The 24,511-nt window shown below is 40.3% G+C and overlaps 1 protein-coding gene across 1 annotated transcript in view; it reads right to left on the bottom strand.

The window, feature by feature from the left end:
• Nucleotides 1–6,699: 6,699 nt before the first annotated feature.
• SDC2 (syndecan 2) overlaps nt 6,700–24,511 on the bottom strand; it is an 88,215-nt gene continuing 70,403 nt past the window's right edge. The window contains exons 2-5 of the mRNA XM_069957318.1: nt 12,380–12,491; nt 11,237–11,379; nt 10,394–10,508; nt 6,700–9,675 (exon numbers count right to left, since the gene is read on the bottom strand). Coding sequence (XP_069813419.1) covers nt 9,512–9,675; nt 10,394–10,508; nt 11,237–11,379; nt 12,380–12,491 — 534 coding nt within the window. The 3' untranslated portion in view covers nt 6,700–9,511. The remainder of the gene's footprint in view (nt 9,676–10,393; nt 10,509–11,236; nt 11,380–12,379; nt 12,492–24,511) is intronic.

Below are 24,511 nucleotides of genomic sequence, written 5' to 3'. Positions count from 1 at the left end.
CAACAGCTTTTCACTCCTTCCTCCATCTACAGACGCTATTATGTATGATGCCATTAACAAGATAAAATGTTCCATCCACACAATTGTTATGCAGATTTACTAAATTACATTCAAGCAACTGAGCATTAGATATATTTTCCCACTGTATCTATATCTGTAGATCTATGGTGTGGTGTGATTGCCTTTAAAGCTTTTGTGCAGCCGTTTGCGCCTGATCCGTCCGTAAAAAAAATTGCGATGGAGCTTTGTCCGAGAAGCTCCACGCAAATTTTACCTTATTTTGCAAAATATGGCTAGGTTCACCCAGTGTCTTTTTTTGGCCATTCCACAGCCGTCTTTGTGAACGACCATCATTTTGAGGTCAAATTACGTCTGATATTTTGAAATTACGGACTTTTTTTTGAAAAATAATGACTGTTATTTGACCTGAAAAAGACGGACGTCCACAAAGACGCCTGTCGAATGGGCAAAAAAAAGCACGTTGTGTGAACCTAGCTTATGGCAGACAAACCTGCACATTAGACACCAGACGGAAACCCTAATGGACCCCATCTCTGAGGATCAATTGGTGCTTATTGTTGCTCAGTTTTGGGCTATGTTCACATAATGATCTTCTACAGCTGTTATTTGGTACTCAAAATGTTTCAGCATGTTCATTGCAATAACGGCCATTGGAACATTATTCTAGTTCAAAGTCAAAGATGGCCCTTGTGGGTGTGTCTTTAACCCCTTCAAGACAGAGCCCTTTGATGCCTGGGTCAAATTAATGCAATGTTCCTCCCCGCCTTCTAAGACCGCTTTTATTTTTCCACCTACAGGGCTGTATGAGGTGTAATTTTTTGCGCTAATGTCTCTAGTTTTTATTAATATCATATTGGTGTAACAGAAAAATTTTAATGGCTTTTTATTAATTGTTTTCCAATTTATAATTTAAAAAAAATCAGCAATCTTGGTGTGTGTTTTTTTTTTTCATTTACGCGATTCACCATGCGGGAACAATAATGTTGTATTTTAATAGGTGGGAGAATTCGCATGTTACGATATATAATTTATTTATTTTAAATATTTTTTTATAATGGGCAAGGGGGTATTTTAAACTTTTATTGGGAGGGGTTTATTAAATACCTTTAAAAACTTTTTCATTACACTTTTTTTTCGCTTTAAACATGTAATCATTAGATTGCATATACTGATCTATGCTATGCCATAGCATAGCATAGATCAGTGTTATTGGCGATCTATGCATAGAGCCTGCCTGAGGATGGATGCATAGCATATGCATGGATGGCCCAAGTGACAGTCACTCAGTCAGGTGAGTGACAGTCGCTGTCACTCAGTGACAGAAGCTTGTTCTGTCACTGAGTACCTTAAACGCCACGATCACTATAGATTGCGACGTTTAAGGGGTTAATGGCAAGCAGCTGTGGTATCGCATCTGCCTGTCATTACCTTCGGCTCCCTGGACTCTGATGTGTGTGGGACCGCTCTCACTGCAGCGGTCCCGCACACATCAAACCCCTTGAAGTCAGGAACATTTATATACATTCCTACTACACGGGGTATGTGTAGTAGGAACGTATATGTACGTATTACTGACAGGAAATGTGAACCCAGCCTAACCTAGATTTTCACACACTGCAAATTGATTGCTTAAATTTTTGTGATTGAAAATCAGTTCCAGCCAATCAGCAAGCCCATTAAGATTAATAGGAAAGTCAGGAAAATTCTTGCAACAGCTCCAAATAACAGAAAAAAAAGGTGCAAACCTTTCCACTATTGTTTTTTGTGTTTGTTCTACTCTTTCTTTTGGCTAAAAAAAAACTGGCTAAAATGCTAGGTAGCGTTGCTCTCAAAGGGGTATTCCCATCTCAAATAACACAGCTAAACTTGTAGGGCTTGAAAAATTTTATATTTTTGCAAATTTGCTGCCTTTTCCTGATATGCTTCTGTTTTCTTCTCATTGTGGACAGCTCATTGTGTACTTTACCAACTATCCTGGCTGATGGCTAATATAAAAATATAAGTATAAAAATAAAGTGTATATACCAGCATCTGTCATGTAACTCCCTAAATGCAGTGGCAATTATTGACTGTGGCATCAGAGAGATCTTTGAGGCTACCCACAGACATTTAGCAACTGGCACCCACCAGGTTTTAATCCCTGACGTCATAACCCACCTATTTGTCAGATGTCAGGACTGGGTTAAAGAAGACCTGTCAGTTCTCCTTATATGTATCTTTAAAGTATACTGGTTTCCTAGAGACAAGTGTGATTGGTTTTCTCCGTTGTCTGTAGCCCGCCGCACACCGCTATTCCACCGTAGCGATGCGCAGTGGTTTTAGGTCTGGCCCTAAATGAATAATCAGCCAATGACACAATCATCGGCTGATCGTTCTCTCTATTCCACCGAGCGATAATTGGCCGAATGAGGCCGATTCGGCCGATTATCGCTCCTGTGGAATAGGGCCCTAAGACTGGAGCGCGCCACAGCTAGTCATTGGCCGAGCATGCTGTCACTCCTACGATGACCTGGTCTTGTAAGTAACGGTGGCTACAGACAACAGGGGACACCGGCGACTGCATTGGGACATGGGGGGGAAGTGTGGAGAGGCCAGCATATAATGTTACGTTTTCTTATATGGCAGCAACATATTAAAAATATGCCAGTGCCTGATAACCCCTAGACAACTCCAGGCAGGGTGATTTTTTGTAAAAGTGGCAGGGAGCAGAGGCTGAAAAAAATAACATGCTCTCACCTTCCCGACTCCAGCGCTGATGCCGCGTACCGCCACCGCTTCCTGGTTAGAGAGAGGACCTAAGCTGTGACATGTCAGGGCCGCTCACCCATAATGGGGTCCCACCTCACCCGCCGACTAGCTGAGCGGCCCTGACATTTCACTACCCAGGTCCCCTCTCTAACCAGGAAGTGGCCGGGCAGCGCCACTTCCTTACCTTGGACGCTGTCAGACTTTGTCTTCTTCTGAAGTTATAAGTGTCAGCTACTAGAATTGCTGACCAATTGGTGTGTATCCTTTTACAGCTATGGAATGTTCAGACTCTTATTCTCAGGTGCTGCTGGACCCTGGTGTTTGTGTTATGTTTCTAGGACATGTCAAAGTTTTTTGAAATAACAGTCCACATTTAGATAATTATTTGTAATTCCTTATAAATAAACCTGGGCCATCTTTTCTTAGCACTTTAACCCTTTTGGTATTAAAACAGTGGCAGAGATGAGCCATAAAAAGTGTATAACCTGTACAGGTCAAAGCTAAGGAAGCAAGGCATTTAGCTGAAGAATTCCAAATAAACTTAGTGTCCCTTGGTGAGGCCCCAAGGATAAACAAACGGAGAAGTCTAGCTCTGGATTATAACCAGGAACAATTGATGTAAACATAGTGCCGCACCAACTACCACAGAACATGTAACAATGGTCATGTTAGAATGAAAAAGCCCTTTCAACCAACACAGACTGCACATGGCAAGTGCACATTCGGGTTGACAGGTGTTGCTGGATGTCTCCCCCCCCAGAGCCCGCAGTCCATTGATTATTATGTTTTCGGCACTGGACTGTTCTTTTTGTTCCATTGCAAACTTCATCATCTCCTAATGTGAAAGAATGAGAAAAATGTAAGCGTCTGTCAACGGTGCAGATGAAATATTAGCAGGGCATGGCAGACTTTGTCTTGGCAATATCAGGAATGCTTGGGTTGAAAGAAAGGCGTAATGTTTAATAAAACTGTTTCCTTGTCTATGTTATTAGAGCACTTGGATTTCACTGGATTGTCTAGAAATCGTCTTATTTTTTAACCTTTAGTTCAGCATCGTAAGGATTGATTATTTTAATTGATGACCCCTATACATCCAGCCATAATTCACTACAGTGACAAGTGCAGCGTAGAATGTATAGAACGGGTTTAGAATGGATGGGAAATGTGCCGACCTGTGAAATGATGAAGACCATAACCATGGAAATTGATCATAATAATTTTGATGGAGTATTTTGGTCCTATATACATCTTGAACTGTATATAGGACCAAAATACTATGTGAGAACCCATCCTTAAGTGGATCCGCCCTATCGACAGTAATTTGGCCCAGTACCAGAGATGAACGCAACTCAAGCATACTTGAGTTGCGTTCCGCATTTGATTACCAGTGGCTGAAGTTATTAGATGCAGCCCTAGGGAGTCCTGAAAAACAGATATGCCCTATGGCTGTATCCATGTCTTCCTGTACTCCCTAGGGCTGCATCCAAGTTCTTCAGCCACCAGTAACGAAATGCTGCACGCTCAGGTTTGGACAAACAAGAGCGTGTTCAAGGTTAGCTCATATCTAATATTTGTGAAACTCATGTGTTATTGTCACTGGTATCAATGGCCGTTGGAAGTCCTAGTTTTAACAGGCTTCACCCTGGATGGTTAAAAAAAAAAATATATATATTTGTTGACAAAATCATATAGATGGAGAGATGAAGAAAGAAGAAAAAAAAACACATTTTGATTCTGATAAACCATTTAAAAAGTTTTTTTTATGTTGCATAAACTACTCTATGACAAAAGTTTAGCTCTCTGGAGTTCTTAATTCTTAGGGTATGTGCACACTAAGGAATCTGGGCGGATCACTTGCCACAGATTCCGCAGCTTGCCCCCACTCGCATATCCGCCTTTGCCATAGATTCCATTCTATGGTCAGGCAGATTCCGCCTTCTGCCCGAAGAATAAACAGGATAATACTTGGGGCAGACTGTGGAATCTGCCTGACCACGGAGTGGAATCAATGGCACGGGTGGAGATAAGCGCAGCCGTGAGTTGGGTGCTCTGCCCGGATTCCTAAGTAAGTAGTGTGAGATATGGCCTGGAGAAGAGATCTATAGACTATTGATAGCAGAGGATGGGCCCATCTCTTACAACTAGTCAGATTGAGCACCGAGCCAGGGATTGAAGCACACTTCTCCTTGCTATTATCTAACAATCGGAGGAGACCTCAGCACAGAGATGCTCAGCCACCTAACCTTTTGACATGTCTGTACGACATATTAAAAGTTTATTTAAATGAATAGCTTCAAAGGCTCTTGACATGACAGTGCCATGAGCACAGTACAGCCAGGTGAAGAGCTTTAAAGGCTCTCGACATGACAGTGCCATGAGCACAGTACAGCCGGGACCTGAGATTGTAATTTAAGTATTGTGTCTATTATACAATACATTTTTAGGGGGTGTCCTTGTCTTAATTTCTGGGCAATTCAATTTAATTTCCTGTAAGCAGCCATTTTTTTCACTGTATATTCTAATAAGCCATCGAGAATGATCCTTGAAATCTTGTTCACTTCTAGGTCCCACATTTTTCCAGAAATGTTTACATGCATGGATTTGCCATCCTAACTAACGACTATAGATTCGTGTATTATGGTAAATAATTTCAGGTCATCCCCAGCAGCTCTCGTTTTCAATCGATCAGTGGAAACTAAAAATCGCTTTGTCCAATATGACCCTTGGAATTTGTAACCTTTAGACTTCTATGGGGCCCTACTGTACTTTCATATTAAAAAAAATTATTTTTCCATCAGATCCTGAACGAAAACAAATTTATGTAATTCTCAGTTAGCAATGGGACTAAAGATGAACAGCATCATTGCTACAAGGAGCCGGATAGGACTCTGTTCTGCCTTCAGCACATATACTGCATGCAGGAAGCCTTGAGCGGTCTTATATTATGGAAATTCTTTTAGGGAGAACTTCAGAATGGAACCCCCTCCCGTCTTCGCTTAAACTTTAAGCCACAAAAGGAATACTGGGTACGGTTTTGGGCACCGGTATATAAGAAGGACACAGCTGAACTGGAGAGGGTGCAGAGGAGGGCGACCAAGGTCATTAGGGGATGGGTGGGTTATCAAGCTTGGGGCTATTTAGTTTAGAAAAAAAAAGACGTCTTAGGGGCGATCTGATCACAATGTACAAATATGGACAGTACAGAGATCTTTCTAGTGATCTTTTTATACCTAGGTCTGTAACCATGACAAAGGGGCATCCTCTACATCTAGAGGAAAGAAGGGTTTAACCACCAGCACAGACGCGGATTCTTTACTGTACGAGCAGGGAGACTGTGGAACTCTCTGCCATGTGATGTTGTCATGGCTGGTTCATTAAATACGTTCAAGGGAGGGCTGGATGTCAAAAGATTTCTGGTGATACATTGATCTAGAAATTAATCTGGTTTTGGAGTGGGGGGGGGGCAGTTGGCGTCTTTCTCGTGTTTGTGTGTGTGTCTTGTTGCCAACCTCTGGATCAACACAGTTGGGTTTCTGTAGGTGTGACTTTATGAACTCCTTATTTTCAAGCCTATTAACTATGTTACTTTGTATCTTTAGTTTGCGCAAAAAAAAAAAAATGCCCAATACATCCAGAAAAATAAGAACCACCACCCTGGTACTACTAAAACCTAATATTCTATCATAGAGAGTTTTATTTTCCCTTCCAGTACCATTTTCTGCATCTCTCCTCTTGGATATCGCTGATCTTTACTTTCTCAACGTTTTTCTTCTAGAACACAAAAGCGGCTATTCTGTAACCAGCCTCTGATTAAAATTCACACATTATGGATAAAAGCCTGTAAAAAGAAACCAAAAAAGGAGCAAACCTAATTCGACGTTGTCATTAGAAAGCAGTAAGATGAGAAATGATGACACATAAGAGCCGGTATTAGGCCACATGTTTTTATTTAGTAGTGTTTATGTTCCCAAGTTACATTTTAGGTCTATTGATGTAAGACTACAAAATTACCATTAATTTTTTTCTGTGCTTATAAAATACCAACATTTTTTTTGTTTACTGTCATACACTCTGTAACACAGTCTGCAACAATTTACATGGAATCATAGGCACTTCAAAGGCTTAAAAAGACTTTACAACTTAAATGCATGGTGAAAACGACAAAAATTGCTCTGGAAACTCCTATAGTCGTACCTTCAGGAAAAAAAAAAAAAAAAAAAAAATAATGGGAAGGAGTTTGTACAGTGGCCGTGGACTTCTGCAACTTTGTCAGAATACTGTTATAGTCTTTGGATTTGGCTCATCCCCATTGTCCATACCAGGATTAAACATCCTGTGGCTCTCCGACTCCTGAAGAGCCTCCTATTGTCTCATTCTGGTTCATCACATATGTAATACATTTGTAGCCAGATTCACCCGCACATCTTTACATGCACTGTATGAATGGCCAGCTCCTGTACAGGTGCATCCACTCCTAAAATGAAGTGAACATTATTTCTAAGGCTTGTGTTATCATTGGAGAGAATAAATTTCCATTTCGGAGTTTTTTGTTAAACTGAAAAATAACCCTTAAAATTATAGCCTGTCCTTTTTAAAGGAATTGACCTTATTAGGTTGTGTAGATTTGCAAAAATTAATCTTTGTCGGTAAGAAGGCGTAACAAAGAGAAAATAAAAGTACCTTTCTGAAATCTACACCCCGGTCATTGTTACAGCTTTCATTTCTACATGCTACATTACAGTCATAGACAAATGGTTGGAGACACTACAGTAAGTCAGTTCAAGACCCACTCTAGTGGCTCGGACATTGATTACTTTAGACTGAAAAAAAAAAATGTTCTGTTTTTAATGTCCCCCGATTGTGCTCGGAGAAATTGAAGCACATTAGGGCTACAACCACACGTCGTCTTTTTTTGGGGGGGGGGCATTTGTCATTTCGCACCCAAATTACAAACGTTGTATTTGTGTAATAAGGCTGGGTTCACACTACGTTTTTGCCATCTGTATTTCATCCCTTTTTTTTGCAAAAAATGGATGAAAAAAAAACCTGATGCATTTGTGTGCATCCATTTTGATCCATTTTTCCATTACAAAAAAACGGATCAGTTTTTTTTTTTTTAACATACACAAAAAGGTAGTCAACCTCATTTTTGTGTCTGTTAAAAAAACTGATCAGTTTTGATCTTTTTTATAATGAAAGTCAATGGAAAAACGGATCAAAATAGATGCACATAAATGCATGTTTTTTGCAAAAAAAAAAAGTATGAAAGAAACGGACTGCAAAAACGTAGTGTGAACCCAGCCTAACCGCCGTTTTTTAGAAAGAAAAAAAAAAAAAAAAAGGCAGTTATTTGAGCGCGAAATGACGGCAGTCCAAAACAACGGTCATCAAATAGCCAAATTATAAAATATATATATATATACTTTCTATACTTCCACTATTAGTAACAAGATTGAAAAACTGTTCAAGAGCTAAAGCCTCTTACGAACAAGTCCTGGCATTAAGCAAATGTTCTGACAGTGGAAATTGTGGAAACAAATGAGCCACAAACAAAGAGGCAAGAAAAATTACCAAATGCTAGACCCCCTCTTTAACATACTGGTGTGACTCCTAGACTTCCAGCACAATCACTAGGAAGTGACTAAACTTGGGATAAGTTTAAAGAATAAAAAAAAGCAATAAATAAAGAAAAACAAACCCAAAACCAGCCAAACCATGCCACTAAACTAAATATTGCTACACAAATAGTATGGGAAAAAAATATAGCTTCCCTTTTATTACCTTCTCTACTGAAAAATATTTTTTTCCAGGAATTATGGGAAGAGTGACAACTATTGGGACTACAGAAAAAAAACTACCTACAAAATTTACAAATAATTTCCCAAAAATTTTTTTTGTAAATAAATTTGGTTTTGCACGGTGAAAACTCTCTCCCTTAAACCTTAGAGACAACGTACGTACTGCCGAAGATTCTCGTTTTAAGAGGAAATGCACCTTTAAAAGAGTAGCTTACTACTGTTAGTAACAGCTTGTATATAGATATTCCATTTTTCTTTTTACACATTAGTCAGCATAAATCGGTCAGAAAGAAAAAAAAAGAAGAAGAAAAAAAAAAGAGCGGAAGTGTAAAAAAAATGAATATCATTACACAGATTTATACAGATTTCCTTTATGTTTACATAGGAAGAAAAAAAAAAAGTACATTTACACTATTATACCGTATATCTGAGTTCTAAGACAATTGCACCAGGACAACTACTAAAAGGCATTTTATTTGGAAAAAAAAAAAACAGATAAATTAATGAAATAGAACTAAATTTTTGAAAGATCCGAGACATGCTAAAAATATTCCACAGCCTTCCATAGACCCGATGACTGATAAAGAAACCGTTTTCATGGGTTGGTTTGTATATATTTTTTTTTTATCCATAACAGGTTTGAGACGACTTGGTGAATACCAATGGTCTTAGAAGATAATACTTTGCCACTGCTACCCACTCGAAAATGCAAGGATTTTTTTTTTTACTTTTTATATAATTAAAGAATACATGAAAACCATTTTCATTTTTTTTAATACAATGGGATTTTTCTCATATCATAAAGTTGCCCCCTCAAGGCTCCTTAATGAAAAAAAAAAATGAAATCTTCATTATTCTATGCAAAAGCTTTATTTAAACGAAAAAAAAAAAAAAAAAAAAAAAGAAGTTCAGTGATCTCATAAAAAGAGACACTATAGTAGATTTTATGCATAAAACTCTTTAGTTGGTGCCTTTTGGTAGACAGCGCTGGATGGTTTCCTTTCTCCAAGGTCGTAGCTGCCCTCATCCTTCTTTCTCATGCGGTAAACTAACAGGAGGATTAAGAAAACGGCAAAGAGGAATCCGATGCCTCCACCGGCAATGACCGCTGCAAGACAAGATTGGAAGCATGGTATGTTAGAAGGGGCATTTGTCTTACGGTTCAGGGCTTCAAGCTCTACGCTGAATACTGAATAGTTATCCTCGATGTAGCATGTACGGATTGCTCAAACACATGACAGAGTACAGAATCAGCACTGTAATTTTCTGCAAGACTAGTCACCCCCTTTATGTGCATATATAATATCACTGCTCCAAGTTCAAATGTCAGATCAACCTCGTAAGTTATATTTTATAGCATTTTCTGCTTGGTAGTTACATTTAAAGGGGTTTTATCATAATACCAACCGTCCAGAATCAATGGTGTCTCATCACATGTAGTCCTACTACTACTGGGAAATTTGATACACACACTTCTATAGGCATGTCACAAAAGAGAGCTCTGGGGACCTTAGGTCAGATCTTGAGAAAATTCCATAGGGATTCCAGACAGTGATCCCCAATAAGAACGTAGGATTAAAAGGGAACCTGACATAACTTTCATGATGCCTAGATTGGCAAACCCCAATGGGTTCCTACCACCCCATCGGTCTTAATTGATAGATCTTGATAGATCTCGTCCTTAGATCCGTAAAATGAAAAGACGACACTGCCGGGGACCATCCCGATGACTGGTGGTTCTGGATGGTAGTTACCCTTCACCCATATATTCATCCCTTTTTCCTCTACTATTTTGTCACACATTTATCCCACCCTCCAAGACTCACCTGCAAGTACTTCTGTTCTGTGGAATAGGTTTTCTGACTGCTTCTCCGTTAACACCTCTCCATCACTGCTGGGTTTACGTTCTAAGGGTTCTTTATCACTCTTTACCTCAGGCTCCTAAACAAATACACAGTGATGTGGCATGAGTGACCTGATGGTACAATTTCTGTACATTAGGAATACCAACGTACGTAGACCCAAAAGGGAGAGTGGCAGTATACACCGGTAGCTCAGTAGCTTACATTGTGAGACCTCACTAATAAAGTAATAAAAATAAATACATACTAGAACAAAATCTTGTCTAAATAATTCCCTAAAAAAGGTCTCCTTTAAGAACTATGAAGGTTTAAATTAGAGAGCACTACCCATGTTCTCCCACCCACTTAGATTTAAATCCCAATTTACAAATTTAAAAGCTGTTGGCCAAATAACTGTTCACCGACAGTCCTCTCTTCTGACAAATGTCATACATGTGCATGTTTGGCCTAGCTTGCATGTGTTCTGAAAGGGTAGAGGGGCGTAGGCTCATGGCAGAAACCTCTGGTGATGGCTTACCCAGCTTTAGAAACAGCTCAACTCTTGTCCTTAGTTAGGGTGTGCTACTTCAGCTGAGTTCCATTGAAGTAAATGAAGCCAAGCTGAAATACCACACCCAACCTAAACACAAGAGTGGCACAGTTTTTGGAAGAAAGCAGCCATGTTTTTTCTAAATCTGGATAACTCCTTTAACCCTTCTGAGAACAAAAGGATTGGGCATGTTGAAATACAACTGCCCAATCCTTCTTCCCCCCAACATCAAATAAAATAAATAGTAGAAATATAAAAAAGAAAATATATGAACATACCTCTGGGCTTCTAACTATGCTTGTCTGCATCTTAGGTGTAGTCCTCTCCACTACTGGAGCATCGCTGATTGGTTGGTTTTCTGGAACTGCTCTAATGGTCGGGACTTGTACTGCCACTTCTGGGTCATCGATGTCTACAACTCCTGATAAAGACATTACCATGATAATTTTATACCCATGCAGTTCATCTTTGTGTTTTACAGACACTTAAAGGGGTATTCTCATCACAACACCTATAGCTAAAACAGTAGGTCATAAAAGGTTAGGAAAATTTGCAGTTGCTGTCTTTCATGTTTACAACTCGTTGTCTTGGTTCCCAACCAGGCTAATGACTCCCATGGGTGGTCGGGGATCCGTAAGAACGTTGCTTGGCATAGCAGAGCTGAACAGAACAGGAGAGAGCAGAGCACAGCACCACAGTGCTGCTGGTTAGAACAGTCAGTGACTGTGGAGGTGCCCACCCTCCAGCCAAAGCAGCAGGTGAAAGCAGCTCAAAAGCATGAAGATGGGTCAATTTGGCGGCTGAGAATACCCCTTTAATATCAATATACTAAAACATGGACACTGCAGAATTAGTGGACAGTAATTGCCACCTAAAAATGAGTATGCCGTGAGACTTTTATCCCTGTGGTTAAGACCAGGCAAACAGTCTCCATTTCACTGAAATCCTTCAAGTGGAAGCAGATGTTTAATAAAGCCAATTGTTTGGAATAACCAATACACAGACAGATATCAAGGCAAACAATAAGGTCCATCACCAAACTGATATGATGAAGGGGATTGAAAAAGACATTGCATAGGTCAACCACTGACTGTCCCTCGAATGTCTTAGGTAACTGCAATAAAGATATTTCACACTAGCCTTTAGCCATGAGCAGGCCCAAATAACCCCCCTCCTAACACATTAGCACCCTCTATTCTATAGGAATGTAATAAACATGGGCCAAATATTTTCAGAACACAAAGGTTGAGGCATCTTAGTCAGTGCACCATACAGGAACTATGAATGGTGTCACAGTATTTCTAATACCAGGTCAATTCTTTGGTGGCACCAGTTGACCAATGTCAACGTCTATGCTCGGTGGTAATGCAAAGATCAATTAAAATTTTTAGGTTACAATTTTGTCATCATTTGAACTTTACCTGATCCTGAACCAGAAGAGTAGTCATCGTCATCAATGGGATATACGCCAGAGGATTCTTCAACTGAAGTGCTGTCGATGTACAAGTCTTTGTCTGAGGTTGTGGCCACCATCTATAAAACCAGAAATGGAGATTGTAGGTGGTCAAAAAACGTTAAACTATATCAAAGTTTATATTAACAAGGGTTAATATGAGAGGTCTTTTATATAAAATCAAGAAGAACAAAAAATACTCCTTTGAATGTTAATAAAACTGAAGTCAGATGGAAAGATGAAGGCGTTGGTTGAGCCCCAAGGTACAAGTCATAATTAGTTATCGTCTCCATGAATACATTTTGGAAATTTCTGAAGTAGAACAATACTTTATTCATCTTTCGGTGTACTTCGGTAGCAGTTGCTTTGTTATTGGTACAATCAAGTAAATGGAATCTATAAATGTCAGGCTGTGTGACAGTACAGAAAATAATTGAAGTCGACAAGCCTCAGCACCTGTGCAGATTTTGCAAAAAAAAATAAAAAATTGTGAAAAAAAAAAACAACAAAAAACAGATTTACGTTGTGACTCAATTAGGAAGCCTCTTAATCTCTGGTCTGACTGCTATAACAAGCTATAAACAAAGGTTGTGCGATGCCCAGAGGTGCCAATTACAAGAGAAGCTATAGATAAAAATGCAGGCTACTCCTATGCAAGAACACGTGAAACTTGTTAACACTTGTAAAGTTCACACACTATTCGAGCAAAAGGGACTCGCCTCATTAACTTCACAAATGTAGAGGTTTTCAAAGGTGAGGTCATCGAATTGGGAGAGGTATATAATTTATATGTGCCAATTACCATAAATTTAGAGTGATGATCTCCGACCTGTTGCAAAACTACAACATTCAGCCCTGACAGCGGCAGGAAATGCCCGTTCAGCCAATCACTGGTGAGGAGGATAATCACGGCAGACAATGGCTGGCTGGTTGAGTATTTCTTGGGACAACCTGTCAGAGGATGCAGCAAGGACCAGCTGCTTTTAAAATGACAATAGTGGGAACTGGGGCAGGTCAGTATATTAAAAAAGAAAAAAAATATATTTAAAGCGACTCTGTACCCACAATTTGACTCCCCCAAACCACTTGTACCTTCGGATAGCTGCTTTTAATCCAAGATCTGTCCTGCGGTCCGTTCGGCAGGTAATGCAGCTATTGTGCCAAATGGGAGTATCTGTGCCCTAACTTTGCATTACACCTTCGTCCCTCTTTCCCACCCTCCTCATCATTAGGAATGCTCCAGGCAGATTGCTTCCTATTCCCCACCTGTGGCAGCCCGGCACATGGGCTGGATCGTTAAGGACCTGTGCAATGTTCAGCATGGGGAAAATGCTCCAGTAGTATTCCTAATGATGAAGAGGGGGCGTTCAAAGTTAGGGCAGAAATACTCCCTTTGGGCACGGGGCTGCAAGTTGAAAAGTTGTTTTTTAAGACAATAACTGCATCACCTGCCAAAAGGACCCCAGGACAGATCTTGGATTAAAAGCAGCTATCCAAAGGTACAAGTGGTCCAACGGCCCCAATCTTAGCCCCGTCGAATGCTATTAATCACTCTGTAACCCTTTGTGGTCACAAATCACAGAAGATGGATGTAGCTTAACCTGAATCTATGACCGTTCCACCAGCTTTGGTCCCATGGAAGAAACATAAACGCTGACTCGGCAGCACATTTCAATTTCCCCAAAATTGTGTTTTATAGCTTCAAGGAACTCCCTAAACTGCTTTACCTGAGACGATCATCATCACCTACCTGACTAGACTGTAGATGGGGATGACAAGAGTATTCTCATTTTTATCTACAGCAAGATTAGATTTGCATGTATAAATTGAATTTACCCTTATTCTATTGTCTTAGTATAATGTCATTAACAAAAATAATTATGAATTGCATTAGTGCTCGGCATGCAATTACGGACTTCAATCCCTCCAGGAGAGCGTACATAACCTTTACCATGCACACCACTTGTCTGAGGTCCACCAACCCTTGTACTGTATGGCTTTATCCCTATTTGTCTACATACACAAGGTCATACTGTCTATAAATGCTCTGAGTGAATATGTCCTCATACACACTACATCATTGTAGGTCATTGCTGAGATTTTTTTGTGGAATACCTCTAACTTTTAATAATAATACTTCTAAAGATGCACAAAAATTGTAGTGACCCAGTTACTAGGCCTTGCCGTATATGTGAAGTACACAAGACTCTCATCACTTGTTACACATCCACAATCACATGCATAGCAATTCTGCACATAAATGACTTGGATATGCAATACAAGTCATGGTGATAAAAGCCACTGAACATATAACCCTCCCAACGTGTTTCTATTATTGTTTAGAGACTTCATTGAGGGAGAAAACCTAAAAGGTTGGCAGTGTGAATTGTAAACTTAAGGGGTATGATTCACACCCAAACAACCTCATATTTTCACCCCACTCCCCTTTACCTTCGTATTTACTCCCCCCCCCCCCCTCCTACACACCAACCTATATCATGCCACCTCAGCTTCATATTCAAAACCCATTTTGAAATAAAGTTCACATCCACCTGCCTGAAAAGGGAAAAAGTGCAGATTGTAACCCAATTTAAAAAAAAATAAAGGGGACCTTGTTCTCAGGCTTTTACGAAGACCAAAAACCTAAAATTATTAGCAGCCCTATTTAAAAAGTAAAAACTATTCAAATGGTCAAGTACTATTGTTATAAGTATATCGTTTTGATGACTAAGCGTGGAAGAACAAAATGGTAATGAGAAAATTTGCACATAAAAAAAATTATGATTAATATAACCATTATCATTAAATTCTGCTCCTTTAAAGAAGAGGATTCTTCTAGTTTCTAATTGTTCTGATGGTAACAATCCCGCTCCCCAGAGCCCGCTGGGCCCAATTACCAACTTCATTAGACAAATGTAAAAAAAGAAATAAAAATAGAAGCAGCGTTTCTTCTAGAAGATGGACGTTGCAGGATTAAAGAGGTGCCATAGTACCTGCCAGAATGGGATTAATCACCTCCATTATCTCATTACTTCACTATCAAACCATCACTCCATGGACATGACCCTGCCGGTGAGCCTTTGTCATGCTAGGCTTTGAAACTACTGGAGAACAATACATCGCCTTCACCGGTTACTCAGCTCCAACATGAAAGGGAATAGAATAGAATAGTCTACCTGTAGTTCTCACACTGTTTGCTTGTCAGAGCCATTCATCGTCATTTATCGTACGTATTAGTATAGGGCAATTAGGATATCGCACTCCTTACGTGGTGCAAATTAAAATTTAGTGACACTATAGAACAGTGCTTCTCAAACTTTTTGTTGTCGGGCCTCAGCTCGCGATCTATGTTGTTGCTGGGGCCTCACCAACAAACGCATATTACTGCGCAGCGCCAGAAATTGCCACGCAGTGCACATAATATTCCAGAGCAGTGCCAAATCAGCACCAAAGTGCAAAACCTCTTCACCTGTAGAAACCCCAAACCATACTGAAGTAATAAATACCAAACACCACATGGCAGAAATAAATGTTCCACCTTTAGTAAGCTAACACATGTACTGCTCCACCTGCATTAACCAAACAACATACCGCTCCACCTGCCGCAATCTAACACCACACTGCACCAACACAAACTGCAGCACTCATGTCTCCATAACCCACCACCCTACTCACTATCAGAGTGCCACGAGTCTCCGGGCACTGTGCGCTATAATAGGTGAGATCATAACTTGCTATGAACTGTCACTGCTGCACGTATTACCCATGACATACAGCTCATAATACTGCCCCCTAAAATAGTTGCCCAACATAGTAGTTACTCCATTATTTCTTTCCTGTAGGTAATCCCTTAATAGTGCCCCACAGACAGTTAGTCCTCCCAGTAGTGCCCCACAGACAGTTAGTCCTCCCAGTAGTGCCCCACAGACAGTTAGTCCTCCCAGTAGTGCCCCACAGACAGTTAGTCCTCCCAGTAGTGCCCCACAGACAGGTAATCCTCCCAGTAGTGCCCCACAGACAGTTAGTCCTCCCAGTAGTGCCCCACAGACAGTTAGTCCTCCCAGTAGTGCCCCGCAAAGTGATCCTACTGGCCGTCGCTCCGCGTAATAGGAGCGGTGGCAGCAGATTGCCACTCCCTTCTGTGGGCCCCCTGGACAATCGAAGGATCATCCGGACAGCCCCTCCCTCCCCACACTCGTTGTCTGTGCGTGTAATAGGACAGACAGTGAGCGGGAAACGAACAGTAAACAAGGTCAGCACTCGCTTGCTCCTAAATATCAGGTTGTGTAAAAGGGTTCTTAGGCTAATATATGAATAAACCTTATGGCCTATGTCCATATACAAGAAAAATCATTCATATTGACAGAGATCGCAGATATATTTTCAGTCTCATTGACTAAGTTACATATTAACAAAAAAACATGTTTATTATTTTTTTTAAATGTGATTTGGTGTTCCCAATGCACGCCCTTATGTGCTTTGGCACTAGTGTGCTTGGGGCAAAGCAAAAAAATAAATAAAAATCAGTGCTGAGTTATTCCCTGTATCAATTACCAACTACTACAGGATGCCACAGGCTCACCCCTTTAGGGTAACCATTCACATTTGGCTAATGATTATCTAATGATATTAGATATGGCCTCTGCTTGTCTCCACAGTAAAAAATAAATAAAACATGCATGTTTGGTAGAGCTGAGGTGCACGTTTATAGAGGGGTCTCCAGGAATAGTTATCAGCTTATGGACATTTGAAAGGGGATATCCAGGCTTATAAAACATGGCTGCTTTCTTCTAGAAACAGCACCACTCTTTTTCTTAGTCTAGGTGTGCAGCTTTCCAGCTCAGTTCCATAGAAGTGAATCAAGCCGAATTGTAATACCACACACAACCTGAGGACAGGGGTGGTGCTGTTTTTGCCAGAAGGGAGCTGTGTTTTTTCGAACCCCTTTAAGTGTATGGTTATGATTAGTCTGCGTGTATGTGTTACACCCAGATAGCTGTAAAATTAGCAGGATTCACAGTTAAATTTGTTAGGAAATCCTTCAGGCCCCAACCAAACCTGGGGATGATGTAAAATTTAGGAAATGGTGGGTGACCATGCTGGATTCTTTGGAGACCTTTAAAGGGGTTATCCAGCGCTAAAAAACATGGCCGCTTTTCCCCCTACTGTTGTCTCCAGTTCAGGTGCTGTTTGCAATTAAGCTCCATTTACATTAATGGAACAGAGTTTCAAAACACCACCCAAACTGGAGACAAGAGTAGGGGGAACGTGGCCATGTTTTTGTAGCGCTGGATAACCCCTTTCATGTTAGCCATGGTATTTAGATATAACTTGATCTGAGAGAAGGAAGCCTCCTCTCCTTTGCAAAGCTGTCCATTGTATTAACCCAAGTTTCTCTGTCCCTCTTTGCTTCTTAAAGGGGTTGTCCTGCAAACAAAACATGGCCACTTTTTTCAAGAGATAGCACCATTCTTGTCTCCAGTTTAGGTGCAGGTCTTGCAACTTTGTTCCATTGAAGTGAATGGAGCTCAATTGCAAACCGCACCTGTCCTGGACACAAGAGCGGTGCTGTCTCTGGAAAAAAGTGGCCATGTTTTTGTAGTGCTGGATAACCTCTTTAAATATCCATTTTTTTTAACCTAGGAAACAGATCTACATACAAAAACCGACTATATTGCTCCAGGAAACTACCTGTATAGAAGACATCAAATAAATTATTATTCCATCAACTGGTCCCATCTAAAGCTTTAAATTGTTATATGCATTTAATAGTATTCAAATAAATGAATGTGGAAAGATAAAATTTTCATACACTGAACCGTAAGTGTCCACCAAAAACGTTGGGCGGTGGGTAGCCCCAGTATCCTTACTGCTTCATGTCACGGATCTTGACCTCTGCGGTGGCATAGAGTAAATCTACCAGCAGTGGAGACCATGTTCTGTCACCACACCATAAACTAGATTTTTTTTCCCCAAAGAGAAATTTACAATGAGAATAATATACATCCCACACAATCCCCGAGGACATTGTATAGTCATCTAATCCCTTTATACACACACATCACTGTGTTTGCCTCTGAAACTTTAATACGGGGATCAATACTTCACCACTGTCTTCATTTGTTTGACCCTCATAGTTTCACATGTTGCACAATTATTCCACAGTCATCCTTTGACTTACAGCTTGAAGTAATCTTGTGATCTCACAACAAACATCTGATTTATTACTCACAGGGATGCGAGATGATAAAGATTACGCCCAGTTTGTCCAAGTTAAAAAATAAAAAACAAAAAATAAAAAAAACAGTTCTTTTATCGTACGTCATTTTTTTTTTTTTGCAGAGATTGACGGATAACCAAAAAATATAAAAATGAGAATGTAGGTTGCGTTGTTCTTGGGCATGCCAATAGGTTCTATCATGTTCCCTAGGCTCACAAAAGGGGGGGGGAGGAGTTTAGGCGTTTGAGAAGTGGCAGCTGCGTCTGAACCCCAATTCCAAAGACCGTTCTGTTTTATAAATGGCACAAGAAATATAAATAGTACATGGTAGATGGTGTCCACCATTCATCTGGTCTTAATTATCATGACGTTTGAGGACAACTGAGTGCCCATCTTCTGAACTGAAATTCTCGAATGCAGTATACATATGCGGAGAGATCAGCGTTGGCTTCCCGGCAATCTGTTTGGTTGGCTTCGTACCCAGCCTGACTTTTCAAAGAGATCATTATCAAGGCTTTGAGTTGTTCTGAGCCAATACACACTGTGGAACGGGGCCAAATGCCAGATATTGTCTACTAAACTGCAGATACATACATATGAGCTCACATGCTTATGTTTATTTATCCTTTATTAAAAGTATCCAAGCCTACAAGGTTGCACATATCCATTAGGTATTCCTAGAAAAACAATATTGTAATATCAATGCGTGAACCACAACATTCAACTGAGTTATTTCTCTTGGTTTAATTAGGTTATTACTTTTATCCAGCCCCTTGTTATACGGTCTAGTAGGCCATGATGAGCTGACAGAGGATTCCCTACTCATGAAAGCTCTGTTAGCTAAAGCTGAGAGCTGCTTCCAGCATGTAAGGCGCCTTTTAAAACAACAGGTGTCCAATGAGTTCAATTTGGCGCTCATGTTCCCTGCTGTACCACCAATAACCTAAAACTACTCCAGCAATAACCATTAAATGCCGAAGCTTTAAGACCTTTGTGATCAGCTGGTCTCTGGAGGAGTAACCCCATGAATCATATAAATTTATTATATGAGCAGGTTGGTACAATCTTTGTTTGAAAAATTCCCACATATTTGAAAAGCTTTCTACAGATAGATAATCAAAAATTTAGGTCTAACCTGACTCAATGGTTCGAGAACCATACGTCAAATATTACCAGATTCACTCCATGAATCAAAAATTCACAATATCATGCTATAGTTTTTACCAATTTACCATCTAGACAAGTAAGAAGAATAAACTGTTCAAGCGTCATTCTTGATTCTCAATGATTACTGATAAATTGTCAGTTTGCGTGGGTGGCTCCGTGATCTGTACTATGTCTTGATCTACTGAAAAAATTATTATGTCAATAGGTGGTTTTAGAATTAGGGTGGGTTCACACTGAGGAATTCTCGCGGATTTTCAGGCGGATTCCGCGTCAAAATGCGTGCGGAATCCGCACGGAATTCCGCCCTTTAAGAATGAACATTGTGAATGCACATTGGCTTTAATGGGCTTTCCGCTTATTTGTTCACACAGCAGAATTTCCACGCTGAAAATTCCGCCGCGGATCCGCTTTCCACCTAAAGAATTGGCATGTCAATTCTTTGGGCGGATTCCACTAGAGGAATCCTATAGGAGTCAATGGGGCTTTAATTCTGCTTGAAAATCGGCTCGAATTCCGCTTGAATTCCGCTCAAATTCTGCCAGAGCTGAATAGGCGAGGAATTTCAAGCAAAAAACTTTCCTCTACAATTCCTCGGGAATTCCTCAGTGTGAACCCACCCTTATTGTGTATTGATCAAGTTCTTCCAACAGACTGAAGAGGCTCCTACCGAGCACAAACCATATCAGTTACTTACTTTACAGTACTTTCCACGCACATACAATAGTAAGATGCATTTGATCATTCTCTAAGAACAAACCTATGGTGTATGGCTTTAACACTAGGCAGCAGATGCCTGATTAACACCCAACCTATTCAATTACAGGCATTAGACACCTCCGCCATGTACTGCTGGTTTCCAACTATAAAATGAGGAAATACCATTTCTACTAGTAGACCTCTGAGAAAGGACCTGTAGATCTTGAGGTTACGGTTGTTTTCTTGCTGCCTTAGTGAAGTTGGAAAACTTCCTCCTTATGTTTCAGGCTATAATCCGCAGTAATAGGACACCCCAAAACAACTCTGTTTCTTACTACTTTTTTTCCCCTGCACATTTTGAGTACCAAATGGCTAGAAAAACAGATTGTGCATTGAGCCTCTGTGCCCGATACTGCTTTAAGTTGCATTCATTTCAATGGGGTAAGTAGTAATAAAAAAAATAAATAATCAAGCTTGTTTAAGTCCAAAGTGCCTAATATTTCCTTCCTCTAACAGATGGGAGGCCACCATACATGGTAGACAAGATTTTCTTGTGTGCCACAGAGTAGAGATATTTGTTTGCAGTTTGCCACCCTATCAGTTGGTAGATCCATCTAAAGTTGGTTGGATCTTCCAACTAGAGATAAGAGCAACTCCAGGCTAATAGTTCAGCATTTGAATTGCGTTGGCTGGAGAAGTTGGATACATTAGGGTGTATCCATGTTTTTCTGGACTCCCTACCTGCATCCAACTTCTTCAGCCACCGGTATACAAATGCGGAACCATCGGACGCGAGCCTGCTGGAGTTGAGGTCATCTCAACTCCCAAAATAATCTTAAATTACACGCACAATAGATTGCGAACAAATAAATTGAAGGTAGCTATACACATAAGACAGCTACTAATTTAGCCTCAGGCTATTTCTCCCAATAGGAACATTCTGCCAAAGTCCCCTGACAGTGGCTTACCTTCCCAAATACAAGTTTCAACTACCCAATGATTCTCTCCTATATCATCACCTGCTGGGAGTGAGAAGGCTGTCATAGAGATTATATAGTTGGTCAACCCATAAGAAATCAATGGGTTTGGCTGACACATGTCTAATGTACGTACATAATTCATAACACCGAATTTGAAATTAATAAATTTTTAGATTACGGGCAGGAATTTAAATTTTTTTTTTTACAATTTTCTTTGCCAGGATTAAAGGGATTAGAAGCTGTCCAAAGCAGGAGAGGTCTTCTATGGGGATTTTTTACTGCTCTGGACAGTTCCTTTCATGGACAGTGGTAGCAGCAGAGAGCACTGTGTCAGACTGCAAAGTAAACTCCACTTCCTGCAGGGAAGTACCCCTTTAAGTTTCATTAGATTTCTTAACATTTGTAAAAATGATGGAATTTTAAGAATTTGTAGGTTTTTTTTTATGGTGATGATAGGGTAATTTGTTGCTTACCTCATCAAGTTTACAACATCTACAAAAGAACATTCATGATACACTCCATTACCAATAGACCAATAGGATCCAGGAGATGGAGTAGTTCTTAACACATCTAATAGAAAAGACCTAAGAAAATCTGTTAAAGAATTTGTCCTGATTTTTTTTTTTTTAACCAAAAATTAGCCTTAATTTTTTTTTTTTTTATAGTTTTCTCCGATTCCCTTTAAAACTAATCGGAAAACACATTGTTTGTAACAAGATAGACAGACATGCTACATTATACACAGATCCTGCACTATTCAGAAGGCATTAAACTTGCACGCACCTTAGTGTTATCCTTCCTACACCGCGGGCAGCGGCCACATGACTAAAGCTACTGGGACAACAGCTCAGGCACGCAGGACAAAAGCAGCTCACCTAGCATCCATTGTCACACCCCTGCTCTATCCTCTACTGATTACTACTCTCCCACCAATGGTCACATTTCAGGGCAGCCCCATGGAAACCGGTTTGTAAGTGACTAAGCCCATGCCGAAGAAAGTTGTTTATCATTGAGATTATTCCCTTTACAATGTCACAAAAGGCGTCTGTAATGGATCGTGATAGCTTTCCTTGTCGCATCTTCTGCTTTTCAAAGCTATATATAGACCAATTCTCACATTGTTGGCAGCACGGCCTTAAATTACTCTTAACAAGTGACTGTACGACTTTCACAAACGCAAAGATTTTCCAGAGCTGGAAACAGTGCCACACTTAGGGTCCTATTACACAAAGCGATTTTTAACGATAAACGATCGCAAACGAGATTGTTTATCGTTAACCTGAAATCGTTCACATTAGACAGAACGATGGTCGTTAGTTACGATCGTTAATATGATCGTTTATTCCTTCTGATCCCAGCAAAACAATGGACAATGTGCAATTACACTGAACGATTAGTGAAAAAATGCGGAACTTGAGCGAACGAACGTGGAAATTCAGCGAACATTAACGATGATTTTAGGAGCAGATCTAAATAAACAATCAACGACACACAAACGATTTTTCGCTTGTTGCCAGCAATTACACAGAACGATTATAGTTTAGAGTCGAACGATAATTTTTCGCACGATAATCGTCCCTTGTAATAAGGCCCTTAAATTGGGAAGAGATGCAGTAACAAATAGCGACTACATACAAGTGACTGGGGTAGAACTGCAATACTAGACGCAGCCTGTGTACAAATGAATTGGGCAGAACTGCAATAGTAGACGCAGCCTGTGTACAGATGAATTGGGCAGAACTGCAATAGTAGACGCAGCCTGTGTACAAATGAATTGGGCAGAACTGCAATACTACACGCAGCCTGTGTACAAATGAATTGGGCAGAACTGCAATAGTAGACGCAGCCTGTGTACAAATGAATTGGGCAGAACTGCAATAGTAGACGCAGCCTGTGTACAAATGAATTGGGCAGAACTGCAATACTACACGCAGCCTGTGTACAAATGAATTGGGCAGAACTGCAATAGTAGACGCAGCCTGTGTAAAGATGAATTGGGCAGAACTGCAATACTACACGCAGCCTGTGTACAGATGAATTGGGCAGAACTGCAATAGTAGACGCAGCCTGTGTACAGATGAATTGGGCAGAACTGCAATAGTAGACGCAGCCTGTGTACAAATGAATTGGGCAGAACTGCAATAGTAGACGCAGCCTGTGTACAGATGAATTGGGCAGAACTGCAATAGTAGACGCAGCCTGTGTACAGATGAATTGGGCAGAACTGCAATAGTAGACGCAGCCTGTGTACAAATGAATTGGGCAGAACTGCAATAGTAGACGCAGCCTGTGTACAAATGAATTGGGCAGAACTGCAATAGTAGACGCAGCCTGTGTACAGATGAATTGAGCAGAACTGCAATACTAGACGCAGCCTGTGTACAAATGAATTGGGCAGAACTGCAATACTAGACGCAGCCTGTGTACAAATGAATTGGCCAGAACTGCAATACTAGATGCAGCCTGTGAACAATGAATTGAGCAGAACTGTCTTACCCAGTTCCTGACCCCCTTAACCCACACTAAACAGCAGGGATACATGCCTCCATTTGCTTCCCCCAAAGCAACAGTTTTGCTTTCCATTCATATAAGTAGACCCCTTCACATCATCTAGACCTTTCGGCGCTCAAAGTAGATTTCAATCAACAAAAGCAAATGGAAAGCAATGACTGTTCTTGATAACTCTGCCTATAAACCTACCTATCAGATAGAAGAGAGAACAATTGACGATTTAGTGCGTGGGGCTTTTGGAATTGGTATGAAATTGGCCCTGGTAGGTGTGCATTGGGATATTACACCACAAGTCTCTTCCATGTATAGGATTGCAAAATATCTCAACTATATACATACAAAAAAATTAAGCCTGTAATCGTACAATTTGCAAAATGATGTAAAACTCTATAACAAAAAACAACAACGCAAACAATGTGAGCACAAACATATAGGTTTTCTTCAATCTATTGCATTTCCACAGCAAAAAGACAAAAAAAAAATCCCTTCTGACGTGAAACAAGTTATTTTCTTTATCTCTTCTCTG

Source organism: Dendropsophus ebraccatus, chromosome 2 (genome assembly GCF_027789765.1).
Source record: "Dendropsophus ebraccatus isolate aDenEbr1 chromosome 2, aDenEbr1.pat, whole genome shotgun sequence".
In the NCBI taxonomy this organism is placed as follows: Eukaryota; Metazoa; Chordata; class Amphibia; order Anura; family Hylidae; genus Dendropsophus; species Dendropsophus ebraccatus.
This window is presented reverse-complemented; position numbering and strand designations above follow the sequence as displayed.